This window comes from Hippoglossus stenolepis, chromosome 8 (genome assembly GCF_022539355.2).
Source record: "Hippoglossus stenolepis isolate QCI-W04-F060 chromosome 8, HSTE1.2, whole genome shotgun sequence".
Lineage (NCBI taxonomy): Eukaryota > Metazoa > Chordata > Actinopteri > Pleuronectiformes > Pleuronectidae > Hippoglossus > Hippoglossus stenolepis.
In genome coordinates, this window is record NC_061490.1 from 4,845,954 (window position 1) to 4,873,475 (window position 27,522).

General features: G+C 42.0%; 1 protein-coding gene across 1 annotated transcript in view; it reads right to left on the minus strand.

Annotated features, from left to right (window-relative positions):
- The window catches only part of znf407 (zinc finger protein 407), a 149,351-nt gene that overhangs the window by 48,187 nt on the left and 73,642 nt on the right, over nucleotides 1-27,522 (minus strand). Inside the window, exons 6-8 of the mRNA XM_035163596.1 lie at nucleotides 13,310-13,476; nucleotides 3,671-3,754; nucleotides 1,785-1,905 (exon numbers count right to left, since the gene is read on the minus strand). Of these exons, the coding sequence (XP_035019487.1) occupies nucleotides 1,785-1,905; nucleotides 3,671-3,754; nucleotides 13,310-13,476 (372 nt within the window). The remainder of the gene's footprint in view (nucleotides 1-1,784; nucleotides 1,906-3,670; nucleotides 3,755-13,309; nucleotides 13,477-27,522) is intronic.

Here is a 27,522-nt window from a genome sequence, read left to right on the forward strand (position 1 = left end):
CCTGAGGCCACCAAAATGTTAATTGGGCTTCTAATTTACTGTTTCATTTGCCACTATCTGTAATGATTATTAAGTATCAACGCAGGAACAATGGGGCCAGGGACATTTGGCTCTCTCTATGTGCGGTATCTTTCTGATGTGGGGGTTAGTAAAATGTGGTGGTTTGATGTGGGACCAAAATTTGCCTTTGAGTAAAATAAAAATCGGCTAATTCATATGACTGAATAGTTTTTTGGTATATATTTTCAATACTTAATGCCTTTGATTCAATGAGACTGAGTTTAATGAGATATTTGGATCAGACTCAACAAATGTATGTGTCATCCTTATCTTACAGTGTTGGGTTTCTTTCCTGGGTTTTCAGGTTATAGCGTCCCGAGAGGAACACATTCTCTGTCATAACAAGAATTGAATTCTGGGCAAAACAACAAATGTCTGCAGTTTGCAGAATTACTGCACAGTATCAGCACGCAGAAACAAGAGTGTAGAGCGATTCTAGTGCATTTTTAGAAGGAACTTAGGCTCAAGTGCATTGAGCCAAATAGCTTAGTAGTATCCGACCCTACATCAAAATAAATCGACGAAATTAAAATGTGACCTCAGGGTTAGATTTCTTAGACATTAGCTGAAAAGTCAAGGAATCACCAAAGTTCTTACAGTTCATCTTGAACGATAATTTCATGGTGAGCCATGGTGGCACTAGAAGAACAGTAAAAGCATCTAAAAAAACAGTAGGATTCATCCTCCTGGGAACATGAATGTCTGTATACAAAACAAAATCTTCACATCTTCTGAATATCTTTCATCAGATAAATTACTCTACACAGGTCATTGCTTAATACAAGGGTTTGTGACAACTTAAGGTACCAGGTGAGACAATGCTGTGATCATTCAATTTCTCAACTATGATTGTCACCTCTCAGCATAATCCTCCCCCCCAAAGTTGTATGCATACAAAACACATATGAAGTGAGTGGAGTGTTTCACTGCAGCGGAGCAGGTGTAGCAAGCTGCTGAAATGACTTTGTCACAGAGGGGAAAAAACTAATGAAGAGTACATCTAAAACCAATGATGGGTTTGAGATCATTCCTTTTCACACTCTTCTGCCATAAGGAAGAACAGGATGAGGGAAAGACAGAGAGAGAGAGAGAGAGAGAGAGAGAGAGAGAGAGAGAGAGAGAGAGAGAGAGAGAGAGGAAAGAGAGAGAGAGAGAGAGAGAGAGAGAGAGAGAGAGAGAGAGAGAGAGAGAGAGAGAGAGAGAGAGAGAGAAGAGAGAGAGAGAGAGAGAGAGAGAGAGAGAGAGAGAGAGAGAGAGATGGAGATGTGCAACGCCAGCCAAAACTTTTTCAATTTCACCGACAATTTCCTGTGTAATTACTGATGTGGTATGATGGTGTTTTAATGACAGGGACCTGCCGGTGACAGTGCGTGTGTGCGCGTGTGCATGTATATTTGTGTGCATGTTGGGGGATCTGGCTGGGCCTGTTGATGATGGCAGAGTGATGAGATGGAGCCATGCTGTGGAGATTAGACCTGTCTGCCCTCCACCTCCACCTCTCTCAGTCACACACACACACACACACACACACACACACACACACACACACACACACACACACACACACACACACACACACACACACACACACACACACACACACACACACACACACACACACACACACACACACACACACAAATGACCAATCACCCCTCTGATCATCAGTGCCATGGTGGTGGCCATCAGTGCCACCATCCGTGGGCGGGTCAATGAGCCAGTACCTGTAGTCGCACCAGGGGCAGCGGTATGGTTTCTCCCCAGTGTGAACACGTTTGTGCCGCGAAAGGTGGGACTGTGTAGTGGAGGCGAAGTTGCAGAGCTTGCATTTGAAGGGTCTTTCTCCTGTGGGGTAGAGAGGTTGAAGAGATGAGAGTGAGAGACTGAAGGTTTTTGCACTGACAAAACACACACTGACATATAAACATACAAAACAAGGTAGAAGGCTGCGATGGCCATGAGTTGGCTAATATGTGACGATACTCTGCTAACCAAAAGACATTTTAAATTGTTCCAAATTTGTGATCAATTTTGAGACTGATTCATGAAAAATGAGAAGCATCTGAGGGGCAATACATACCCTGCATGCTGTAAATCACTTTTTTTTATATGTGATAATATAATTACTTTTCATGACATCACTGCAGCATTTACCATTAATTACGTAAACTTAGGCAGCCACATTAAACCATAGTTTAATTTGTACCATCACACTTTCATAACTAGGAGGGCATCCTCCTCCAAGGCCAACACCCTATCTCACAATGTTGACAAAAATAAACAACAAATCTTTGATCCAACCACTGAATTGAATCCTCTGAAAATTTATGGATTCTTCCTTGGTCAATATCCAACCCTTCTACGAAATTGATAGAAAATTGGTTCAGTAGTTTTTATGTTATCCGGCTAACAGACAAACAGCCTGAACATGAAGAAAAGACCTCCTTGGCTGAGATATTGATACGAAAAGTCAACTGGAGACACTGTGTGGAAGTTGCAGTTCAAGCTGAAACACTTAAAGCAGCACTGAAAAGATTTGTGTCTGCTCAACATTTGAGACCAAAATAACCAAAGTTACCTAAATAATTAATCTTACAGTGAGCAGGATATGCTGAAAACTTACAAATGCATGGAGGTATCAAATCAACATGAAGTTCAAATGGCTTGACCGATGTATTTAGGTGCAAGTGTTCTCTGGGAGGTTTGTGTGTTTCATTATTTTGATTTCAGCCAGTAGCAGTGAGGAGGTATTTTACTCAGCAGCTTCAGGAATGTCAGTGTTTACAGCTACTAACTCACAGAACGTCATAGTAGTTTGTTAACAAGGTATTCAATTACTGACAGGAATAACATGAGACACTAAATAAATGATCAATGCTTTCTTTAGGAAACACGAACCACATAACAATATTGGCATCAGCACCAGCGGTTAGATATCTGTACCAGCTAAACTCTGACAAGCACACAATGTCAGACAGGGTGGTCCCCTCATGTGAAGCTGCACCACAACAGATTTGAATAAACAGCTAAATCAGTGGAATTGACACATGTCAACACAGGAGAGGAGGACAGAAATTAGAGGTTCCGGGGCGGAATGACAGAGAAAGAGCAAACAAAATGAATTATGAAAACCCTAGATGAATATTTATAACAGGATTCTTGATCCTTGGGCGCCTGCCAGACAACGGTTAAGAACAGTATTTGTTTCACGATCCCAATTTCCAAAAAAAGCGCTTGTTATTGACAGTCTATCTGAAAAATGCAATTTCCCTAAGCGACAGAATGACATGGTGAAATGATAACTGAAATTAAAAATATCAGATTCAGTCAGCCATCCTGGTACACATGCCTATCACTGACAGCAGCACGTCACAGTGATGGGCCTGCATGAGTGTGTGTGTGTGTGTGTGTGTGTGTGGGTGTGGGTGTGGGTGTGGGTGTGTACAAACAGTTCCTAAAACTACGTGAAATAAATATTGTTGTTGTTCAGATCTTCAAGTGTCAGTCACCATCCAGAATCATGTTCGTGGAGCTCCGCACGTACCACAGTTGGGTTGTGTGACTGGATTATTTCACAGCGCGAGTTCAGGGTGTGTGTGTCGTTTCTTACCCGTGTGCTGGCGTCTGTGCTTGGTGAGGGCGTGTCTCGTGCCTCCCGCAAAACCACACAGGTCACACAGGTAAGACTTCTCTCCTGTGGAGGTAGAAAGAGAGAAGAGAGAGTGTTGTCTATGAGAAACATGAGAGAGGAGAGGTAATGGATTTGTAGGCATCAGAGTTTATTCAACATCTGTGTTTGGAATCAGAGCTGCTCACACTGGTGGAAACAGTTTTTCAGATTTACAGAGCAGTACTCTAAGAGTGACAGGGTGAGAGGTTATATCAGGGCACAGAAAAGAAAAGAAAAAAGAGTAGATATGATCAGCTTTTTATGAGCCGGTTCAATCCTTTACAATGTGGCCCAATCTAGCCTGATACTGATCAGTTTGGTGCATAGACAGTATAAATAGATGATTGACATTTTCTCCACTTCCTCCCACTATCCAGAAATGAAGCAAACCCAATTTGTGCATTTGCAGCCTGCGTCTGTGCAGCAGCGATTGGGGGATGGAGCCGTGGTGGCGGGGTCCTACTGACACACTCGAACAATTATAAGTCAATCTAAGCTGTCAATCATGACGTTTCTCAAATAACTAATTTAAACCAAACTGGAAAAATTTGCATTTGAACAAACATCAGTGTGATGAGAACTACCTAAAATCACAGAAACCATGAGTGAAGTATATTTGACTTTTTAGTTTGGTCCATGTCCCATCCACTAACATGGAGGAGGCAGGGTTTATGACCTATACTGCAGCCAGCCACATACTACAGTTGTATCATTAGTGAAAGAAACAGAAGCCACAGCTGTGACACTAAACTATCCTTCAGTACATCATTGAAATCAATGACGTTCATGTCATAAATACCAACATACAGCAACAAAACCAGTTTATTATTTCTATCTGTTGAGTATCTTGAAGTGTTAGATCAGATGGAGCTTAATAAACTCGTGTATATTTCTGTTATGTGTTTAGTAAGTTCGAAGCCTGTGTGTGAACGTGCATTATTTTGCAGCAAGCTTGTTTTGACACACTGGGACTGCAAGTGATGCGATTACTAATAAAATAAACTGCTTATCCTGCTGCTATCATTCACATGTGTAAGTGAAGCCACTCGACTCATGACATTCGCCTTTGTTTCTGCTGTTGTCTGCCTCAGCTCAATATAAGTGCAATGTATCTGTCTCTAATCATTTTTAATTTCAATGTTGTTTCAACATTAATCAAAAATAAAATACAATGAAATAGTACAATTACAACATCAAATATCATGGTGTGGTAATACGTGAAAAGTGATTGAGGAGGATTAATGAATCCTTTCAGTGCCCTGAGTCTGGGGTGGAAGGAAGGAGAGTCATTTTCTCTAAAGTACAGTTTTTGATTGTGAGGATAGTGCAGGAGTGACAGGACACAGGGGTGACAGTAGAGGAATGACACGCGGTAAATGGTCCAGCCATGCGGGATTCGAACCTGGGACCTGCTGCTCAAGGCGTATACGCCCATGGGCTATGTCTCCTAACCATTTGGCCCGAATAAGAGACACTGTCTCAACTCAGATCTGTCGCTGAAGTGCCATTGAGCAGAATCTGAGAGCTCAAGTAACGACAGAGAGGAAGGATATGTTGAGTTAGTAAAATTACGAGAAATGTGTGAAGAAGGAGAGAGACAGAAGTGAGAAAAAAAAGACAGACTGAACAGATGAGCAGTGGCTCTAGTTGGCTAACAGATGAGCCAAGCAGAAGTCACAGATCACTAGTGTATATCCATCAGAGCTCTCACAGCTAACTAATTCCTCCAATCAGATGGATCCGTGTAAATATGTCAAATGGGGGACGGGAAATTGCCAGTGTGGTTTATTGACTGTGATAAAATCTGAAAAGCACCGCTGAACATAATTACATACTTGTCAGAGCCATAAAAATTAGCTTTATTATCAATGGGATGGTTTTGTACAACTTCATTTAGGGGCGATGCCTTCCAGATGGGGAGCGTGGAGAGCTTTTTTACACTCCTCCTCTCTTCCCTGCATCTGGCTCTGTCATTAACAGCATGATGCTCTCTCTCTCTCTTTCTCTCTGTGCCATTGCACACAGGCAGTCACACACTCCTGCGCACACACACATAGACCACAACATTTGTGATAAGACTCACTCAGGGAAACACATACATGTGCACGCGCACACAAACCCGCACACACACACACCCAATGCAGATATCCCCACATTGATACATATACACAAATCATACTGCTTGTGGTGTGCTATATGTACATGTTATGTACCAGCACATATCTGGAAACTCTGTGGGTGTCACAAGCTGCATGTACTGTATGTACATCATGTGCAGCCAGGTTCTCTGTCACTTAAATAGTCATCTAAATGCTGATGTTGAACTCCAGCTCTTGCCAAACACAGATAACACATTTGGGTGACTCTTCCAGCTGGGCGTCAGCGGTGCTCTGCTCCTCTTCTGCACAGATAGCAGCTTTCACCGGGTCCGCAGAGACAAAACAGCCTCAAGTTTCCTCTGTTATACCCATTGAAAGCCACTCGACTGTGAGGAGAGTTATAATGTAGTGCCACTTAGAAGGAAGAGAAACAGCCTTAAAAAGGTACATTTGCCAGTTCATACAGGTTCCCGCTCCAATCCCAGCGTGGATGGCCTTTAAAGGAACAATGTTTTCATATAATTAAATGTCTATTCTGCTACTTCATGTAGCCGCATGAAATCCTCCCTTTTACATTTACTGTTTTAAATATATGACGTCTGATATGCCTGGGAAAAAAAGGTCGCAGAATCTGAAAATGTAAAATATTTCGTATTTTTTATGGCAACATAACTGCATTAAATAAAAGGGAATACTGGGTAGTGTAAATTTGGTGAATTCTTGAATGCAGGAACACCGGAGCAATATAACAGATTTTGAAAGCCATTAAAACTTGGTTTTAAGTCTTAGGTATTTCTCGATAAACTGAAATTCTTTTGACTCAATAAGCAACACTGAAAGTTAATCAGAGTTTTTACTTTAACAGTCAAAACCTCAGCTAAGACCACAAAACATTACATTATAATATTACGTCATTACATTTCTTCATTGATGCACACAAATACTTGGTATAATTTTTTTTTCGAGCTGAGCCCTGTCTACTTCAAATCAGTGACTAAAAAAAAATAACAATTTGCATTAACAATATCATGCAAAGTATCCCCAAAAATTTTGGGTGATTATTTTGTTGTTTGATACTCGGAGAGAAAATGTTTTCAGGTTTGATGAAAAAAATAGAAAAAGTCAAATTTTTTCCTGTATCTCTAAACTGTAGATGAGTTACGAAGCCTCTGGTCAGACCTTTTCTCCTTATCAGAAAAACAACTGGTCATCCTCCCCTCCTCTGCTCCCTCCCTCCCCTCTCTCATTACAACCAACGCTACAAGACCCCACCACAGAAAAATCCATAGCCATCGATCCCTTCGCCCAGCCGCGGTCGCCACAATTATTCTTGAGGAGGAAACGTTGGCGATAAATTACATGTGTGCTTTTCATCTGCTGTTCTGTGGCGGTGAACCCTCTGAGGACCTAGGTGGGGACGGCGAGGTGGGGTAGTACGAGAGTGACGTGCGGCTGTCAACACCAGAGGATCTGGCTGGCTAAAGGCCAGTTTATACTTCAGTATAGAATCGACGCCGCAGCCGTCCCACCCACCCACAACACAACCTTAAATTGACTACATTCAACCCTGATTCACCTTCACCTCTACCTTTCATCTCTACATGAATAACGCCTAACCTTTGCTTTAAACATTATTCTAACATAACAGTAACCCTAAAACCACATCCTCATCTTTTACAGCCTCAGCCTGAACTCAACCCCGACTCTAAACCCTAAACTCAAACATTAATCCTCAGATGCCCCAGAAACACAAAGCTGCAAACACAACTCAAGCTGTGGGTCACAAGCATTCACTTACACAACCAGGTGTACCCAAAATCCAGCACCAGTCACGAGAATGGCCCTGAACCACCTTTCCCGCTCTCGTGTGTGCATCGAGAGACGCTAAACTTTTTTGACGATTTGAATATTGGACTCATCGCTCATTTTCCTTTGTTCCCATGATACACCTCAACCCTCCACCCCTTCCTGGAATTAAATATACCTTATTGCGAGACAATAGAAGAACTTTGAAGTCAAAATATACAACCTCTCTTTGCAAGAATATATATATGTGTGTGTGTGTGTGTGTGTGTGTGTGTGTGTGTGTGTGTTGGTGTGTGGTGTGTGTGTGTGTTTTAAATAACCCCGGAGGAGTCGCATGCAGCTATAATTGCCTCCCTCATTAGTTATGTTTTAGCAGGAGCGGATGGGAGGGCAATTAATTTTACCGCTTAATTTTTGACACAGAATCCGCTGCTGTATTGATGTGCTCGCCATTTTGGGTCTCATTTTTCAGGGAAATTAATTGACAAAGTGCGAAGATTTATCAGCATATCGCCAGATTAAGCGACAAACTGAAGCAATGAGGAAATCAATTGTGGCCCTGTCGCTGTGCTCACCCCCAGCACAACACCCCTCCCTACAACGACCAAGAGCCTGGGAAAAGCTGGGTGGGTCAGACGCAGTGCAGTTATTTATTTATTTGAGTCGCTCATTCATCAGCCGTTACAAATGACCCTGGCGGTTGACGACCACTGAATCCCCCACACAGACACCCCGCCCTCCTCCTCACCCTCCCTCAGACACGACTGGTGTGTGAGCAGGGAGCGATTAACATAAAAAACACACAAATCACGGAGGAACAATGAATCCCGTTAGAGGCAGGAGAAGGAGAGCAGAGGTGTTAACTTTTATTTTTTTGAGGGGGGGTTCTGTGAGTCACAATCGTTGATGATAAAACTAGACATTTTCTATATGGTTTGGCCACGATGCAGTTGTAGGTGCAATGCAAAATAAGTACTTAACATTGTTGATGTGGTCTTTATTAAGTGCTTATTGCTGCACCCTCAGTTGTTACGCCTCTGAATTGCCTTATTCGGAGCAAACATTTACATAGAACAATTTACAATGATAATGAGGTTTACCACAAAACATTTATTGTAAACTTTTAAAACTTTTGAAAACAATAACTGGACCTCAGGGAGATCTTGACAAACGCAGGCATCTCATTGAATGAGTCCTTTCACATTTCATGAGCTGTAACCAGCCAGCATATAATGCTATTCCTCACTCTACAAGTTAAGAGGAAAGACATATACTTTTACACTCAAAGTTAATTTGTTTTAAAAAGGGAACTCTTTAGAGAAAAAGAAAGTCCTTTTACTGTACTTGACTACTCCATTTAATGTTTAACTTTGTATACTTTTTAGTTTGCAGATCAAGGTTATACAAGCAGAACACAAGATCAGTTTATAAAAATGCATTATTATAGATTAATCCACCAAGAATAATATGAAGCAGTTAATATTAGCTCCACCTGTTACTTTAATGTTACTTTAAATAACATGCTTCTTAGCTAAACATGCTAATGTTTGTTAGGAGGAGACAAACAGTGTTTAATCCATCCCTTTAACTTAAGCTCTTTTACTTTTGGCTTGAGAAAGGGGAAAAGATTAAAAAACAGACATCATCTTACAATCTCTTTAAACAGAGAGTATCACTCTTACTGCGGACCTATTTGTCCTATTCCTATTCCTCTTTACTATGTGTAGAAATCCAAAGCTTGACAGACCTGCCATGCCCTGTAACAATCACCGTTTGAGGTATAGAGGTTTAGCAAACAGCCAAACTTTATCATTCCAAATGATATTTTGACAAATGATGACAGAGGGGACCTGTCGTCTCCTCTGTATCTGTTCGGTTCCATGTGAATAATGGAGTCCGACAGGTCTGCATTTTGTCTCCTTCTCCTCTTACATCTGTATGGATGATTTGTCAATACAGTGGAATGAATGAGGAACAGGGTGCATGCTTGGTAATTCTATCAAAAACCACCTAGTGTAAGCAGATGATTTGGCGATTTTCTCTGCATGTAGTGCTGCTCTTCAACAGTTATTGACACAGCATGGTACAAATTGTGACATGGAATATATTGAAAAGAAGAGTGTTATTTTGATTGTCAGAGGATGAGTTATTCCTGGCTGGTATGACTGTGAGATTAATATGATATTTGGTCCATAACATAAACACTGATCAGATGTAGGGGTGACGGTGACGGAAATACAAATGTACAAAATATTGCGACGCAGGTCTAGTGAAACTTGAGAGCCCAGTTCCAACTCACTGCCAAAGAGTGTGGGTACAGTTAACAACAATAATAATATAATACATCATGAAATTATAATTATATTTAAAGTAAGAATGTGACTATTTTAGTGTGGTAAAAGTTAGGCTAGGTAATGGTACCAAAACTGTGGCTTAACAATTGAAGACTGAAACAAACCATATAAGTATAACCTTGATATTTATTTTTTATTAAATGTTATATTTGTTCTATATTATGTATCTGTTTGACTTTTCATATTTTTGGGATTAATAAAAAAGTCATTAGATGCCATTGACATTTAAAGATATTGCTGAAAGCTGAACGCAAAGCAAGTATGTTGGCCAGGAAAGGGAAGGTTGTATGTGTTCCAACAAGCTGCAGTGCCCACCTGTTCTGCTGTAATACGAAATCTAATCCATAGATGTGTGTCCAGGTTATGTGGTTCTACAAATGGGATTCATTTACTCTATACCGAGTTCAGCCATGTTATTGTATAGAATGTGGAACCACTTGTTTTATTTTGTGCTGTGAACCCCTCATGAGCTGTGTCCTTAATAAAGATGAATGGATGGAAATCGGCTGTATTTTTGGTGCATTGTTTCAAGGGATTAGAACGGTTACTTTAGAGGATTATGAACCAATTACACACGCATGACAAAACCAAATCAGTCAAGACTTCAGCAAGTGACTTTTTCAGCCAGATCTGTGTGTATCACTATACTTAGCTCTGGTACACACTCTTCAGTCATACTGCCTGCTACGGTACCAGAATAGTTCAACTTTATATATACTACTCCATTGTTAGAATTGTATCTTTATGCCATGGAGAAGCTGATTTATAACCTTTGAACAGATCATATACATGCAGATAACATGTGTGTCAGGTCTCAATGAGTGTATAGCAGTAGCTGACACACTCTGCAATGACTGCAACTGGATAAGGAATGTCGGAGGTCTCAACAGAGTAAATTGTGTTAGCTGTTTTTGGTCTTGCTAATCAAGTCAGGTCTTGTCGCTCAGGAAAATGGGGTTGGTTCAGGTTTAATCTTAATTCTCCCATTTTCCAATGTTCATACTTGGTCACCCTTGATCTTTCTAGCTCTCTTATTCAATCACTTTCTTTTTCCATCTCAATCACTTCTCTCGCTCTCTTCAAGTCTGAGACACACACACACACACACACCACCACCAACACCCCCATCACCACCACGCCACCCCACACCTTTCCAGGTGACAGTTAGGTGACAGGCTGACGCCAGTCGCCTGATGGGGAATGATGAGTGCTGGAAACAAATGAAAATAAAACGTCTAATTATGTCAGAGGTGCCTTGACGTTACATCACTGTTAAAACACATTTAAAATAACATCCAGCAAGTCCCACACTTACACACACGCACACACACACGCACACACACACGCAGCAGGCACCCGTGACGGATGGAGGGCTCTCCTGCAAGCGCTCAGTCAGGCTGTCAGGCCACTGGCTGCTGCTGCTTCTGTCATTGACTTAAAAGGGCATCAAGGAGCTGTGTGTGGGACATTACTGAGGCCGAGGGGAAACTGCTGGGCTGCAGCATAAAGACACTTTCAAAGAGGCTGACTTGGGCTCCTATCGAGGGGCTATTATTCAAGACAGTATCCTCCCACCGCCCACCGCACCATCTGTCTATCCTAAGTTTTTAGAAAGTACAAAAACTCAGAACAGTCCCACAGTGTACTCTACTGTACATCGAGAAATGGAAGGGAAGGATGGAGTAAGAAAGAAAAGGCAGTGTATATAAATAAATGATAAAAAAATACCCAATGATTTCAACGATAAAATCGGAACCAGCGTCACAGTGACAAAAAAGTGGTTAAACTGCAGCTGGTGATTATCACATCACCATAATGTATGTTAAAAATATGCTTCTGAACTGCTCATTACATTAATAATATAAATATATTTGTGAAATAAAAATTCAGTTACAAATCAGTGAAACATTTCTGTTTTTAATTATTTGGGTATCTACTTAATGGTTCTCTTTTTTTTAATTTAACCTGACAATGTCAATGTGTGAATGAACTGACGTTACACATGAAAATACAATAAAACTTTCTTTCCTTCCATTTCGCATCAGAGTGGATAACCATGCTTGACAGGTTGCGAAGAAACACTTTCCAGGATCAGATGGATGTGATGAACATCCACACTAATACGTTTTTGTTTGAAAACACATCAACTCTGCTACGGATAAGCCTTCGCCAAAATGGAGAAGTTTGAAACGCTGCTGGCCCTGTTTTCGTAGTCTGCACCATGAATACATTTAGAAACTGCTGATTGGGTCTTATCGATCACAACATAACCTTTGATGATTCGTTAGGCTCCTATCACATGACCCCCTTTCGGAGAAAACAAATCGGCGTTAGCTTTGGCTACCAGTGTAGAATGCAACATGGATAAAACAATTACAAGCGTTGCTGAGTGTGTCTTTGTCTTTGCTAACAGCTGTTGTGCAGTTAAATTCAGCTTTTTACAATGATTTAACTGCTTACATGAGTAGAAGATGAGCCACTCCTGTTTACAACAGCACACGCATACCCAGTGTACGTGCGCGGTCACGTGAGATGCGTTTTCAGGCGTGTAAGTATGGATGGTAATTAAAAATGATACACAGTCAAAACCCTTGTGTGGACAGACACATTCTTTTAGTTTTAGTTTGAAAATGCCGTTTTAAAAATGAAACTGTCGTCGTATGGATGTAGTCTGGAAATACACATCACAATCCATTGGAATTGGGATAGATACAAAACCTTAATTTTCGGGCATTAATCAACCCTTTAAGTGTGAAGGATGGCCAAAGAAAAACACATAACAAAGACGAAATTCGAAAAACTTTTTGGTGCTTTCATCCTCCTTTTGGCTTCTCACAGTCTCTATTGAAATATATTTGGCTGAAGTATCATCATTCAACAGTGACGGTCCTATTGGGAGGTAAGGGCTTAACCATGGAACAAGAGTGTCTGCAAAAATGCCAAGAACTAGTTCTTGACTTTCTCTGGATGTTGAAAATCAGTACAGATGGACAAGTCATGGCTGCTATCAGCCAAAAACGCGTGTATATTTATTCCAAACAAAGCTGTGAAGATTCATAATTAATGTGAGATTTTCACAGTTAACACATCAACTTAATTTTGTTAAATACACTGCGGCTATAGAGGAATGAAAAAGTACATTCTGTCTGGTCCAAGTTTAGTGTTTCCTGCTAAATAACTAACCCTTTGTCCTCAACTCATACAAACACTGCTTTGCCTGCAAAAAGCAAATTGAACAAATTTTGCATGTTGAGTGTCAGTCGGTGTGTTCGTGTAGGCGTGGAGCATTAATGGTTCAAGGTGGAGGTTGCTAGTCTCACCGGTGTGTGTCCTGTAGTGGTCCTTCATGGCCGACAGGTTGAGGAAGGCGTAGTGGCAGGACGGCCAGCCGCACTTGTACGGTTTCTCCCCACTGTGCAGTTTCCTGTGGTTGTTCAGGGCCCATTTTTCACTGAAGGTGCGCTCACACAACTCGCATTCAAACTTCCTGCAGGAGGAGGAGAAGAAGAGAGGCAGAGAGGAATGAGGAGGAGGGGGGGAAAAAAACGAAGAGTTATTTACTGATCCCAAAGCTGACATAAAATGCTAGAAAATCTACCCTGTGAGAAAGGAAATGGAGGTTGCTGGGTACGAACGCTCACACCCACAGAGCACAGGGCTGTATGATTGCGCGCTGTACATCTACGCCCCCACTCACTCACTCACTCTCTCACTCTCAACACACACACACACACACACACACACACACACACACACACACACACACACACACACACACACACACACACACACACACACACACACACACACACACACACAGAAGGCAGTTGGCTGCTGGTGTGTCATGTCTGTATAAGCAGGCATTGATTTTTCTGTCCTGGCCTGCCACCTCCACCATTTATTCTCTGCTTTGCACCAGGGCCCAGAGGACTAGAGAAATTCTGTTACAGTCCACACACACAAACACACACACACCCCGCAGGGCCAATGGGGAGAATAGAGTTCACCTGTCCAGTGTCCCCGACCACTTAGCCAGGGCTAAATGAACAGTTTGCAACATTTTACCCCTCACTCCTCAGTTTAAGCTTCCTTCCTCCATCTTAACATCTCTTCAAACGCGTCCTTCTCATTTATGTTCACATCAGCAACATCAGCGCTGACACTGCTTTACGTAGTCAGTATCAATCCAATAAATGCAAAAACATGAATTGTCATGTGTGGTGTATTTTGTTTAGTTGTACGATGCCACAAGCCTCTTCTGATAATCCGAGGAGAGAAGTAAATATGCATTCCGTTCTTTCTTTACTCTGGACATCTGTCTATTTCTCCATGCCAACGCCTACAACGCAACAAAAGCAAGTTGTTTTTTTTATCTATGTGTAGGATGTGTGCACCTATATTCATCTGCTGTGTTATTAGACTTCAAGAGACACATCGAGGTAGAAAAAACAAAACAATAGAAAGAAAGCCTGTGCTTGAATTAATCTTTACCCCTGCGCTATAATTTAGGCACAGAATGACTAATGTGCGAGTCATAAACAAATGAAGTCGGGTTTTGGGGAGCATTCGTCTTGCAGCGAGGGCCATGTTATTTTAGGGAGGGCAGCTGTCTTTAAGTCCTGATTGTGTCGCTTAATCCCTGTGGTATCTGTTTCATAGCGAGCAGCATGACACTCACCTGAACAAATAATGACTCCAAGCAGCATGTAGCATGTGTCTGAATCAATAATTCAAACTCATACATCTTCCTTACTGGAAGGAGGGGGAGGAGGGGGGTGGTTGCAAAAGAGAATGTGAGGGGAGGGAGGGAAAAGGGGAGAAACGATGGAATTAAAGATGGGGAGGTAGAGAGAGGGAGAGACGGAGAGGAAAATGTGTCCCGGCTTCCATATCAATCTATATGTTCCATAAAGATAAATCTAAATGTGATATGCATGTCGTCCCCCAACTAGTTGAGAGGACATTTTAAGCTCACTTACCGGGAAGGATGGAGCAGCTTTGAAATGGCGCCTTTATCACCTGGCTCTAAGCTCAAATGCATATTTAAACATCTCTGTTTTCCTCTCGTTCTCATCAACTGACTTGGCAGAGAATTTATTTGACCAACAGATCTAAGTCTGCATCTGTATTTCCTTCCCCTTCCTTCCTCCCCGCGGTATTTATAGAAACAGCTCGTCGCCCATGCCACCGTGGGAGAGGTAAATAAGATGAGTGAAGAGATGCTATCTTTTATTGTAAACATTATGCACAACACTCCTGCTTTATGAGCTAAACGGGCCATTGTTTATCACGGGGTGTAATCGCAAAGCCAGGCAGGCAGGCAGGCAGGCAGGCAGGCCTTGACGTGGGCACGCGGCATGCTGGGATGGAGAAAAACAAGGGAGAAAGGGAAGGCAGGAGGAGAGGAGAGAAGATGGAGGAGTCAGGGCTGGCAGAGTTGACTATCAGTGGGGGTTTTGTAAGGATGAGAGGAGGGTTTGCGTCTGTTTTTATGGGATCAGATGGAGCGCTTTGATCTTGTCCCGGCATGTCAGATCCCGTCACGATCCACCGTCCCGCCCATACATATGCATACTGCCTCTAAACAGCCAGGCACCATGCAAAACACACCAAAGGAAGGAGGTAGAGGAGGGGGCGGGGGGGGGGGAGAGAGAGAGAGAGAGAGAGAGAGAGAGAGCCGGAGCAAATGTGCTTGTTTATGCATGTGTATGAAGCAAAGATGGAGAGACACAGAGGTCTGCCAATTTAAACCTGAAGACTTTATATCCTGCTTCCTAGACCTGAATTTAAAAGCAACAAAACAACCTCCATAAATACAGAAAATGCTGCCGAAAACCTCAGTTCAAGATTCAACAGTTTGAGAAAGCTAAATCTTAACAAGGAATTTAGGGTTTGAAAGTACACAGTAGGCATGTGGCTGTGATTTTTAATTCTATGTAATGAAGCGAAGGTGATGATGATGATTTCAATGCAGCAAAAGAATGATGGCAAGTCAAGAAAAAGACGAGGGGCTTGTAAGACGGGTCATAGTTTGGACTCGTTTCAGACCTTTCTGTTTAGTCCAAACCAAAACAACAGGTGTGAACGGAGCCTTTGTTACTTTCGGACGAAAGCATCAATAGTCCGACCAAAACAGGTGGTCTCAGTCTGGATCAAACTGAACCGTGGTTAGGATTGTTTGCAGTGTAAAAACTTTCTGGGTATAGTTCGGATGTTTTGTAATTTTTCAAAAAGGCAAAATAACCTACACAAACATGATAATGCACTGCTATCCACTGTTTTCGTAAAAAATGAATGTATTTGGGTTAAGGACGGACCATTTTAAGAAGGCACTGAGAAATGTGATGGGCATTTTCTTTTACAAAAAGCACAAAATTAAAAATGGTAGATGTTTGCATTCATATAGAGGTTTTCTAATCTTAATGAGCACTCAAAGTGCTTTACAGAACAGTTTCCATTCACCCATTTACACACACATTCAGTGCATCTATGTGCAGCACTTTCTCTGTCCCACATCACTCACACACTGTCGGTACAGCCGTCAGGGGAAATTTAGGGTTCAGTGTCTCACCCAAGGATACTTTGGCAAGCTGAATGGAGGAGCAGGGGATTGAACTACCAACCTCCTGCTTGGAGGGCGACCTGCTCTATACCTCCTCAGCCACCAACGCCCCAAATGCTTGATCAGTTCATCAAGAATATAAACATTATATTCAATGAAAACAACCATTAACTGCAACCCTATAGTCACTAATTTCCCCTGTGCATTTCCCTTAAGACACAAGTGTTGGGAGAGAGCATTGCTAACAAAGCTTCAGGGAGCTGTGATCCCAGTGTGTGGATACTTTCTCTATTGTATTTAAGTAACAAGCTCATGTACTTTTAGGTCTGATATTTAAAGCAGTTCACTATTTAAATTGTTGTTGGTTGAGTGTCCTGGTGTTAAGTTACTGCATTCTGGAAAGGCCACACCACTGTCAAATGAGAGCTGTTGTAAATTGTATGAACATAAAAACACTTAGAATACACATAGAATCACACTTGCCATTGACAGCTCCTCTGCGACAGGACTGTTTACGTCTGATCAGCTGGAGGCCACAGCGCTAATAAACATCTGTAACTGTGTGAGCAAGTTCTACGTCCAGTCATTATTTCACTGCTTTTCTTCCTCCTGCATCCCTCCATCTCATCCCTCGCTTTACTCCTCCCTTTCCCGCCTTCCCTGCTCTTCTGATCACACAGCAAAGCGGCATGATTGACACCCTGTGCAGATTTATTCAAAGACCCAGGTGGGTCTTTCGCCTGTACGTTCACAGAGCTGCATGCTACTGTGTCTATACTGTCACTCATTACCATATCTATACTGTGGTGTGATCCTGTCATCAGTTCAGGCATATAGGGCTACTGTCAGAACATCACAGGCCACACTGGCCTTAATTGTGATATAAAATCCCTAAGGAGGAGTTACTGTACCTCTAACAGGAGGTGGAAAAAAAGGACCTGACTCATTACCACACACTCACTGTCACCCCCAAGTGGTGAGGTGCTGCTTGTTGTCTGGGACCTTGCAGAGAGTGTGCTGATAGTATAAACTGTAATCGTGTGTTCTGGACGAATTATGAGAAAGAACGTGATTAAATAGGTCAGTTTTTATGATTAAGAATCTCATACCTTGCTCTCTAAATCTACAAATCACAAAATAAAGATGTTGTCATGAAACCAAACAGACACCCCCTGTTCCTCCTGACTGCAACTTCAGGTTTGTGCTACGCACAGAGCATTTTTAATTGACTGAATTAATTGCGTTAGCCGTTTTTAAGACAGCTCTGAATTCCTTCTCTTGGTTTCCTTGTCGTGTTGGCCGGTTGGTGTGAGAGGAAGCAATCCGCCGATGCTCTCACGCTGCAACACAAAGACAGAAAAGAGGGAGAGAGGCCGACTCTCGCCTCAAGCCAAACTGACACAAACAGACAACTTCAAAGTGAAGACTGTTGTTTATTTGGTGAAGGGAAAAGAGGGGGAGATGGGCGAGGGGGGTAAAAAGAGAGAAAATTTATCTGATATGCAACTGTCAGGAGAGCATTTTCACATGCAAAATAGCGAGTGAGTGAGAGAGATTACCTAGAGGGAGGAACATGACAGCATTCACTAGGGTCAGGATGGATCATCATCTTCAGCCCCCTCCTCCTCCTCCTCCTCCCTCATCTCTCTCTTTTTCCCTCCATCGCTCTATCTTTATCTCTCTCGTGCTCCGCTTCCCTTCCTCCTTCCTTCCGTTTTCCCCTACTCTGCCTTTCCCTCTCATCCTGTTTTCAGACTCCATCACTCTGCACTTCGACAACCCGGCAGCTTAAATCCAGACTAAATTAGCTGAATGAAGATTAAATCATTTGGCCCTGAGCTCTCCAAGATATTGGGAGGAAGACTGAGTAAGCCTTAAATGGTGTCTGACTGAGCTCGGACCTATAGAGTATGTGTCTGAGCAGAGGCTCTTCCTTCAATGGCAGTCAATTGAAACCTGATTAGAGGGGGGTTGTTGGGTAAAAAATGGGGAAAAGATTAAATTTCTGGGACAACTGTTTCCTAAGTAAGGCCGCTGGCTTCGTTATTTTTCGTTTGCGTGCACAATGTCGACCGACGACAGGCTTGTTCCACGGCTAAGATATCGAACTGAGCAACATCATCGCTCACAGTGCGCAGGAGAAATGCTTCGGAAAGCGCTGTAGTCATTGTGGGCTGTGGCTACTCACATCAGCTTTGCGGGTGGTGCTTGTTTAACATTCAAACAAATGAAGACAACCATTTCTGGCCCGATGCAGGAGATACGACAACAGCACAAACTCTGCGGCAAGAAAAAGGAGCAGAATCTCCCCGGAACCAGTCAGAGAATTATCCCAGCATAAGGGCATTTTAAAGTGAAATATCTATCGAGTTTTATCATACTGAGACCTGCAGGAGTGTGCAGCCAGCATGTCACACAAAACAACAACTAAAACCTCCATGAAGAGGCCACATGTGTCTGCAGAGTATTGTAGATGAACCTCCTCTGAGAGGACTGCTCCTGCATATGACTGCAATATAAACAATGGCACGCAACAGAGATGCTGCTGCTGATTTATGTTTACCTTCAATCCCGGGAGAAAAAGGAGGAGGAGGAGGAGGAGAGGAAAAAAAAAAAGATAATGAAATAAATAATAAAAGACCAGGCCCATCAGATAAGCTCCTGTTTATCCCGCTGTAGGGCAAATACAAATTGTCAATTTAATGAACACGGTGGACGTGATGAAAGCGGGGTGAAGGAGCCTCCTGCCTGACAAACAATCAGGAAATGTTATCTTAATATTGTTGTGCTGTTATTCAGCCCATAACTTAGGGGGTGGGGAGAGACCACGAGGAAAAGGAGGTGGCACGGAGGGGAGAGGGGAGCGAAGGGGGAGCAGGGAGTCACAAAGGCCATGTCCCTCTGTGGTGGCCCTGTTATTGCCTGTTTTATTATGAGCCATAGCTCAATAGTCCCAAACACACTTTGAAATACACAAACCTAAATGTGAGCCTGGAAAGGGTGCACACACACACACACACACACACACACACACACTCACCAACTTACATGCACAGCCATTACAAGAAGTCTTTTCTGCAAGAGAATGAAACAACATGATTTTGAACAAAACCCCCAAAATGATCTATTTCACTGTGGGCATGTGTGCACTACTGTGATGTCTTTTTCTCAAAGTCAGTTAATTTAAAAGCACAGTAAGTTTTACAGATTTCAAACTATTAATCAAAACATTTCAACTGGAAAACTGCAAATCAAGAGCACCAAAAACGCTTCTTGCTCAAATTATCAGACGCTAAAAAGTACTGGAAATCTGATTTATGTGACATGGTTCAGTCAAAGGCCTTTTCTCAACCCCCCGCCATCCTTTCACTTGCACTTTAAAAAGTGTCCAGATGCTTCAAAGCGCAAAGGTTTTTTTGTAAGTCTTGAATTTAAAGCATCGCAATCTGAGCAGCCACCAAAATTAACTATTATCTCCATATTTATATATTGCCGGCACTAAATTGCGTCCGTAAGAATTACTATCAATATGAATATCTGCAACAATAACTCAGCCGCAGTGCGGAAGACAGGATGCTCTTTATCAGGCTTCTGATAGGCCTTAAATACAGCACAAGGCAGCCATATCAGAGCTTTTTCTCTCTAATATCAGGCCGCATTAGCACCTCGTAAATCAAATTACACTCCTAGAATTTCATTAGGCTCACCTGCCAGCGCTGCTGTGCTGCAGAAATATTTATGTTTTTATGCTGCAATTGTGCGCTCTCAGGTACACAAAAGGGAAGGAAGGGGGGCGATAGGGAAAAAAATGGGTGATAAACCTAATTATCTTTTAAGAATACAGAGAAAATGTGTCATAAATTGTGGCGATCCTGAGGAGAGCTGGCGTCTCAGAAGCCTGTGGGGCTGAGAGTTGGGGGACAAGTCTGCTCCACTGTTTACCATCTTTAACCGGGGCTACACTCTCACAATCCAATTAGCGGCTTCCCCAAATTCACTCTAAACAGAAATCAAACAGGATGATGTATGACGCCGATCAGCGGATTCTCAACAACAAGTTAATCTGATAAAGTGGAGAAAAAAAAAAAAAACATTGCTAATAGCACAACTACTTGTTAAAACTGGATCCAAATGTTATGATAGGAGTCTGTCTTTGTTATTTAATTACCTCAAAATAATTTCACATTTCCATTTGTTTATTCGCTGTTGCTGTTGTTTGTTAGATTATATTATCTGCATCATAAACATCTCTCTGGTAGCGTTTGCTGAATGTGAGCCGAGACTGGGGGCGTAGGTGGAGGTGGCCGTGGGAAGGGAACGCTAACATTCCCGCTCCGTTTTCTCTCCCATCTGGAGCGGCTGGGGTCTGGATATGGATTTTGATTAGACACAAAGGGAAATGACTGAGCCAGTGACCGTAACGACAGCCACTTAATAAAAGGTACAGTTTATACATTAAAGAGCTTCTAGTTGTAAATCATTCGGCCCTGTAACGACATGCATCCCCGTCCCAATACCAAGCCCCTAACAGGCCTCTCATATTTACTCTGTTGGTCCAAGCATCATTTTAGAATAATGAGCTATGTCCCTTATCTAATTAACAGGGGCCTGGGTTCATTTGTTTCTTTCAGCCTCTCTCCACTACCGCGCCGAATTTAGGAAGCTGGCATATTGGTTTAACTCGCAAATATTTAGCAAATTTCCTCCGTGGTATGACTGGTTTAAGTTGCAACACAGATAGTGTGGCTGTGACTTTTGTTGTATGTTTTGTGTAAATGCTGAATATTACAACTAGAGGCTGTTTATCCTGGTTTTTTGTGCGGGTGCATGTGTTTGTGTGTATACGTGGGTGTGTGTGCTTCAGTGGGCAGAAGTAAAAGACCGGGTCCATTCTCTCTCTTATTACTGGAATTGTAATTCAATGATCACCTTAGATCACACACGTGCCATAAATCAGATAGGCTTGACAGAGGATGAAAAATTGTATTAATAATGTGAAACTTATTATACAGTCCCAAATGCTCCCTTGATAAATGACATTGTTTGGGCCTGACAATGATTGCATTTAAAACATTATTTCTGTTTTGTGTGTGTGTGTGTGTGTGTGTGTGTGTGTGTGTAGGTTTGTGTATGCGTGCACACTGCAGGACATAGCAGCATTGGTTCAGGGTGGGGAAGACAGAGGTGGGGTTCCCAAGCTTCATAAAATATTCAAGATGTTTCCCACCCTTCTCTCTGGAGTCAGTGGGCAGGCGATGGCGGTGGCAGTAGGGGTATAAAATATGTGTGTGTGTGTGTGTGTGTGTGTGTGTGTGTGCGTGCGTGCGGCCAGCACAAGTGAAATGGCTGGTGGCTCACCGCAGCATAAACACCCAAACTCCCAGACCACAGAAAGGAACCATGCACATCTTCAAGTCATAAAGCAGCGTGTGTACGCACACTATTATTACAGCACGTCTTTGTCAGATATTAAAAAACGTGAGAAACTGCAGAAAGAAGCTGCACAGGGCTAATCATTTATGAACAAGTCAACTATTGCCTCTTCTTTTCTCCTTTTAAATAACTGATTTTAGGAGAGTTTATTTTTCTTCATAACTCAATACATACCAGAATGCTACTATTAGAAAAACAAGTCTAGACTCGGCTTGTGACAAATGCAGCAGAGACATTAAAAACTCAGAAATTTAATACAAATATTGTATCTGCAATGTTCCTTTTGTCTTACTTTACTGCGTAGTATCTAGACAAGCTGGATCAGGCAGGATTAAAACCAGTCCGGTTTGCATTCACTAACACGGGAGACATTTGGAGACAATCCTCCAAACACAAAGGTTGCAGAGTTAGAAAAGCAGTAAAGACAAAAGGATCTGGCACGGGCCCTCTGTCTCGCCACAAGGACAAACACATTAAGTTGTAGCACATTATTTCGCTAATGCCGTCTCATTCTCAACACCTGTCTATATGGATAAAGTGCCCTTGCTCAGTGCATCGGCTGTAATGAGGGATGTTGTGTCCATGGCACAAGATTGAGCCAGCAAACCCCAACCTGTCTGCCAATACTGTTGTAAACAGTCCATCAAAACCAGCGAGAGGAAAATGTCAGCTTTAAATATGTTCTCACACACATGGTTCTTTGTGTTCAAGTAACAATCACAAGACGGGACCCTTTGGGATTTGTACGGATCCAGCTCACAAGTACTAACATCCATTACTCAGAACGATGCAAGCAAGAAACACTGAATCAATCATCATAAAAATAATAAATAAAAGTTACAATCCAATACAACATCAGTAAAGGGTACACTTGACAGCAAACTGCCTGCCTGAAAAAAAAAGCAACTGGGAAAATGTAGAGTGTGGTATTACAGGAGGGTTCAGAGCGGTGGACTCAACATTGGATGCTTCAACACATACGAATGTACTAAAACACTGCAAATAAAAAGTTTGCAGAAATACTGTGCAAGTCTCCTCATGAAAAGGCACCAATAAGGAAGACAAAAGCAAATGTTGCACATGTTCTAAAACAAGGTAAACTTTGCACTGTGATTGGTTGAGTAGTTGAACTACACAACCTATAACCTGCCACCCGCATCAGCTCCAGAAAAACTGGTATCATGCAGCTCTGGGTTCAAGGAAAGTTTAATTAAGTTGGTGGATAGTTGCAGTCAGATCCCTGCACAGGGACACTGAGACCCAGACTGCTCTTTCCCCTGTGGACTCGGCTTTCCCTGTCCACGTCCTCTACTGTACTGGATGTGCGACACAACCCCAACACCCCCCCTTTAGTGATCTTATTACCCCCACCCCCCATTTTACTCTCCCTTCTCTTCTCCTCCTCCTCATTCCGGCAAATGACCATGATGGGAGGCCATTCATCTCACTCCTCTGGCCACCACGACGAAATAAATCAAGAATTTTTCCTGCAAATATAACAATATTTGTATTTGGGGTGGGGCAGGCGTAATTGATGACTGCAACCGTGCTAATTAAAAACGGCAGAGGTTTCATTAATCTTGGTCATTGGAAGAAGGGATAGTGGGGTAGCTGCATTGGCTGAATGGAGGGGGGGGCAGGGCCGCCGCCTCCATCGTCCGCATCACTCAGGTGATTTGGACCATTGTCGAGTATATTAGCGTGGCGAGGTTAATGTGGAATGGCCATTAATAATCACAACAAAAGTCTATAGTACACAAAGCCAGTCTCTGTCTGTGTGTGTTTGGTCTTCTACCACGACAGAATCAAACAAGACAATGAAGTGAACAATCACATGTGTTTACTGCCATGTCCTGGCTGAAGAAGTTAATTGCTTTTCTGACTTTTCTTTGTAGAAACTCTTGTTTTTTCTTCTATCCATTGACACACAAACACACACAGAATTAATTACTACCAACTTCTTACTCTTTCTGCTTTGCCTGTGTTGTCAAGACGACCTAGAGTCACAGAGTTACTGACTCTTTGGACAAAGACAATGTCTGAGCATCAGCTTTAAGTTTCACAAACAAACGCATAATTCGAGAAAATTATCATTTAGATTGGGATTAGGAATTTGCTTGAATAAACAATGAAGTTATTGTTGTTTTTTTCATTAGTTTTAGTTAAAGTAGTAACTTAAGCTTTTACAAAAGTTATTTTCCATGTTATTTGGTTTTACCTGGATGTTGAAGAACACTATGTTTTAAGAGAAAGACGGATAGATAATACATTATAAAAATAATAGTGCTTTATTTGTTTGTTTATTTGTTTGTGAGCAGCATTAAGCAGACAGTACTACATTAATGGTTGTTAAGGGGGGGGGACATGACCCACGTAAGAAGTCATTAAACTTTGGTGCAGATCTTGATCAGGGGGCAGATCCAGGATCTTTTTTCTTTTCTTTCTTTAGCATTGCAAGTTTTTCAACCTTTTTGTAGATTTCTCAGAAAATAACCTAGTCATCTTTCTCTAAAAACAAAATCACAACAATGTGGTTTATCAAGGCAGCATACGGTTTTTTAATCAATAGATTAAATAATACAAAAAATGGGGCAATCTTAAGTATTTATAACAATTTCATGACTAAATTTGGAAGCCAGAGGATTGAAATGAATTTCCATGACTCTGACCAACGCTGTAGAAAGCAGAAAGTCAAAATGATCCAACAAATGAGTCACATCTGAGCGTCTACATAAAAGAGGACACGTGAACAGACCCTAGAGTTGATAAGACAGAATCATATTGTTACTGTTGTGCCATTACAGCGCAGACAATTTACTAAGTAGCTCCTATGAACGGTGCAGATGGATTTCATCATCACATTGTAATGGCTTTTACATGTTAATTCACAACTTTAGCTTCTCCACCACGACTCAGTCACAAAATAATGGCTACCCTGCATCTGGTAGAGGCGGTGTAGGGCAGTGTATGAAGCATGAAGAGAAACGGAGAGAGAGAGAGACAAAGAGAAAGAGATAGAATTAAACAGAGAGAGGGAGAGAGTGAGGGAGAAGAGATGGGTGCGTGGGGTGGAAGCAGTAGCATATGGTGCCACGCTGCCATAAACAAGCTTTATGAAAAGACCGGGGACGTTTATTTAATCATGGAATACCTGAGGAATCGCAACGAGACACACACTTTGTCCCATTATTGTTAGCCCATAAATTTAACTGCTTTACCAGAACGATGAGGAACCTGATACAGCCACCAAAGACAACGCGCGGAAGCAGGTGAATTTATGTATGTGTGTGTTTGTAAAGTGCACTGTGTCGTAGCTACGGTAAAGGTGTGTGTGTGGGGTTACAGATGAATAGCCTTAACTGCTACACACTGGTATCTGTGTATCTGCAAACACTGGACTATACACTCTGTAAAGTGCCTGTATCTGGTAGGAAACACACAGGGAACACATATGATACAGAAGTGTCCTCTTTATATTCTTGCATTCTCTGAGCATACGTCTTTATATGTTCACCTGTCACTGCCATTCTCTAGAAAGCTTCCTCACAAATGTTATTGTTAACAATTAAAACAATTATAAGTGATTTAACCTATCAGATCATACAAAAAGCATATTAGAAATTATGTGGTGGGTCTAAAGGCCTCCTGAAGAAAGAGCAGTGGACGTTTTAAATGAAGGGTGTGCACTGCACTGACGTCATTTCAAAATCACACACACGCTTACAAATGCCCAAACACAACCATGCATTATATATATATATATATAGTGCATTGTGCAGGGACATGTATAGGTGAAATATCGCCATGTTTGCCACACACACGGACATACACAACAGACTGTGCAACACACAAATGCACTTGAAAGTTCACAATTACAGTGCGAAGAGCCGCTCTCGCTAACACACACAAAAAGAATCGCAGTGCATGAGCAACGGTGTGTCGGCGAGCAGACTTCCACATAAATACACACACCCACACACAGACACACACACACAGCTCTGGGTCAGGGGGACAGCGGTAGCTCAGAGCCAGCTGTGACCTGCCGGTCCAGGTGCTCAGGAAAACCGCTGTTAACGGCCACGATTGATGATCTAATCAAACTGTCACCACAACGATCCGCTGCAGTGGGAGAGGAGGTTGGGGTGGCATGGGAGTGTGTGTGTGTGGCGGCTGGGGGGCGGAGAGCAGGTGGGAGGGGTGGGGCGTGGTATCCAGGAGGCCTTGTGCATGCTTACCGTTAGCCCAAATTGAGAGTGACAGTCTCAATAGTGAAAAGGCCTCTTCCCCCCCCCCCTCTAAGTAATGGAGGAAACAACTCCAGCGGTCTTCCGGAGGATGTCACATAATCAAGGGAGCCCCTACAACACCCACCCCCCCTACCCCAGCTATAACATCTCAGCTCAAGTAGAGTGTGGGGGGGCTGGAGAGTCTGGATGTTGAGGGATGATATGGTACAGTGCAGGACCAACGGCCCACACCGAGCTGATTATAATGAGTTCTGCATTGTTGGACGCTAAACACACACATCCACACAAAGTGCTCTCCGGAAATCAGTTCGAGCTGATGGTACGCCTCATGGACCCCCATCTTATAAAACCCTCGTCCCATGGGTTCATAAGGGACGTTGTTATTGTTGATCTGGTGATGTATTGTTCAACTATGTGCACATGAAGAGATGACAGTGCTGAAAATGAAACCTAAAATTACAGCTGCAATCCTTTTTCATTGTCTAACTGCAATCATTTCCAGTGACTCATTGTGCAGTGAACACAGGCTGTCTCTCATTTTGCTCAAGACTCCTTGTAGGCCCCTAAAGGGCCCCAAGAGCCTGCTCAGGACTGTCCACTGCATGGGCCCTGCGGTGGGGGTGGTGTGTGTGTTGTCCTACACGTGAGACAAAACACATCAAAAACAACAGAAAGCAAAAAATGATGTTTAATTTACATAATCCATGGAAGTGAATGTATGAGTGAGTCTGGAGCAGGGGTCTGGTGCTCTCCAGGAAAATTAAGATTTTGGGATTTATTTCAGTCATTCATTTGACCAATAATTATAAAAAAATGAAATAAATTTGAAATGATTTGATGGTTTTTTTCCTTAAATTCAGAAAACCTTTTTTTCCATATATGTGATGAGATGAGATTTATAAGATTTAAAGGTTTTACCCTTATACAGTTAATTTATGATAAAGGAACTAATATTTTAATCATGTATGATCTCAGTCCTGTGAACACATATTTTGCATATTTATTTAAACATAATATTGTTTAAGAAATGTTTTATTTTTATTATGGCAAAGGTTTTTGTAATAATTTAATAACTATGTTAAACAGTTGACTTAAATGGGGGCTTTTGGTTAGTACATAGAAATTAAATAAATGGTGTTGTCAAATGTGACTGTGCAAGTATTTTATATGATCATTAATCTGAGAAATATTGAAATATATATTTATTAGTTATTTTACAACAGCCTGTATAGAGAGTCATTTAGAATACACAGGTTCTATTTGTTTCAGAGACTGGCAGGTATAACTGAAA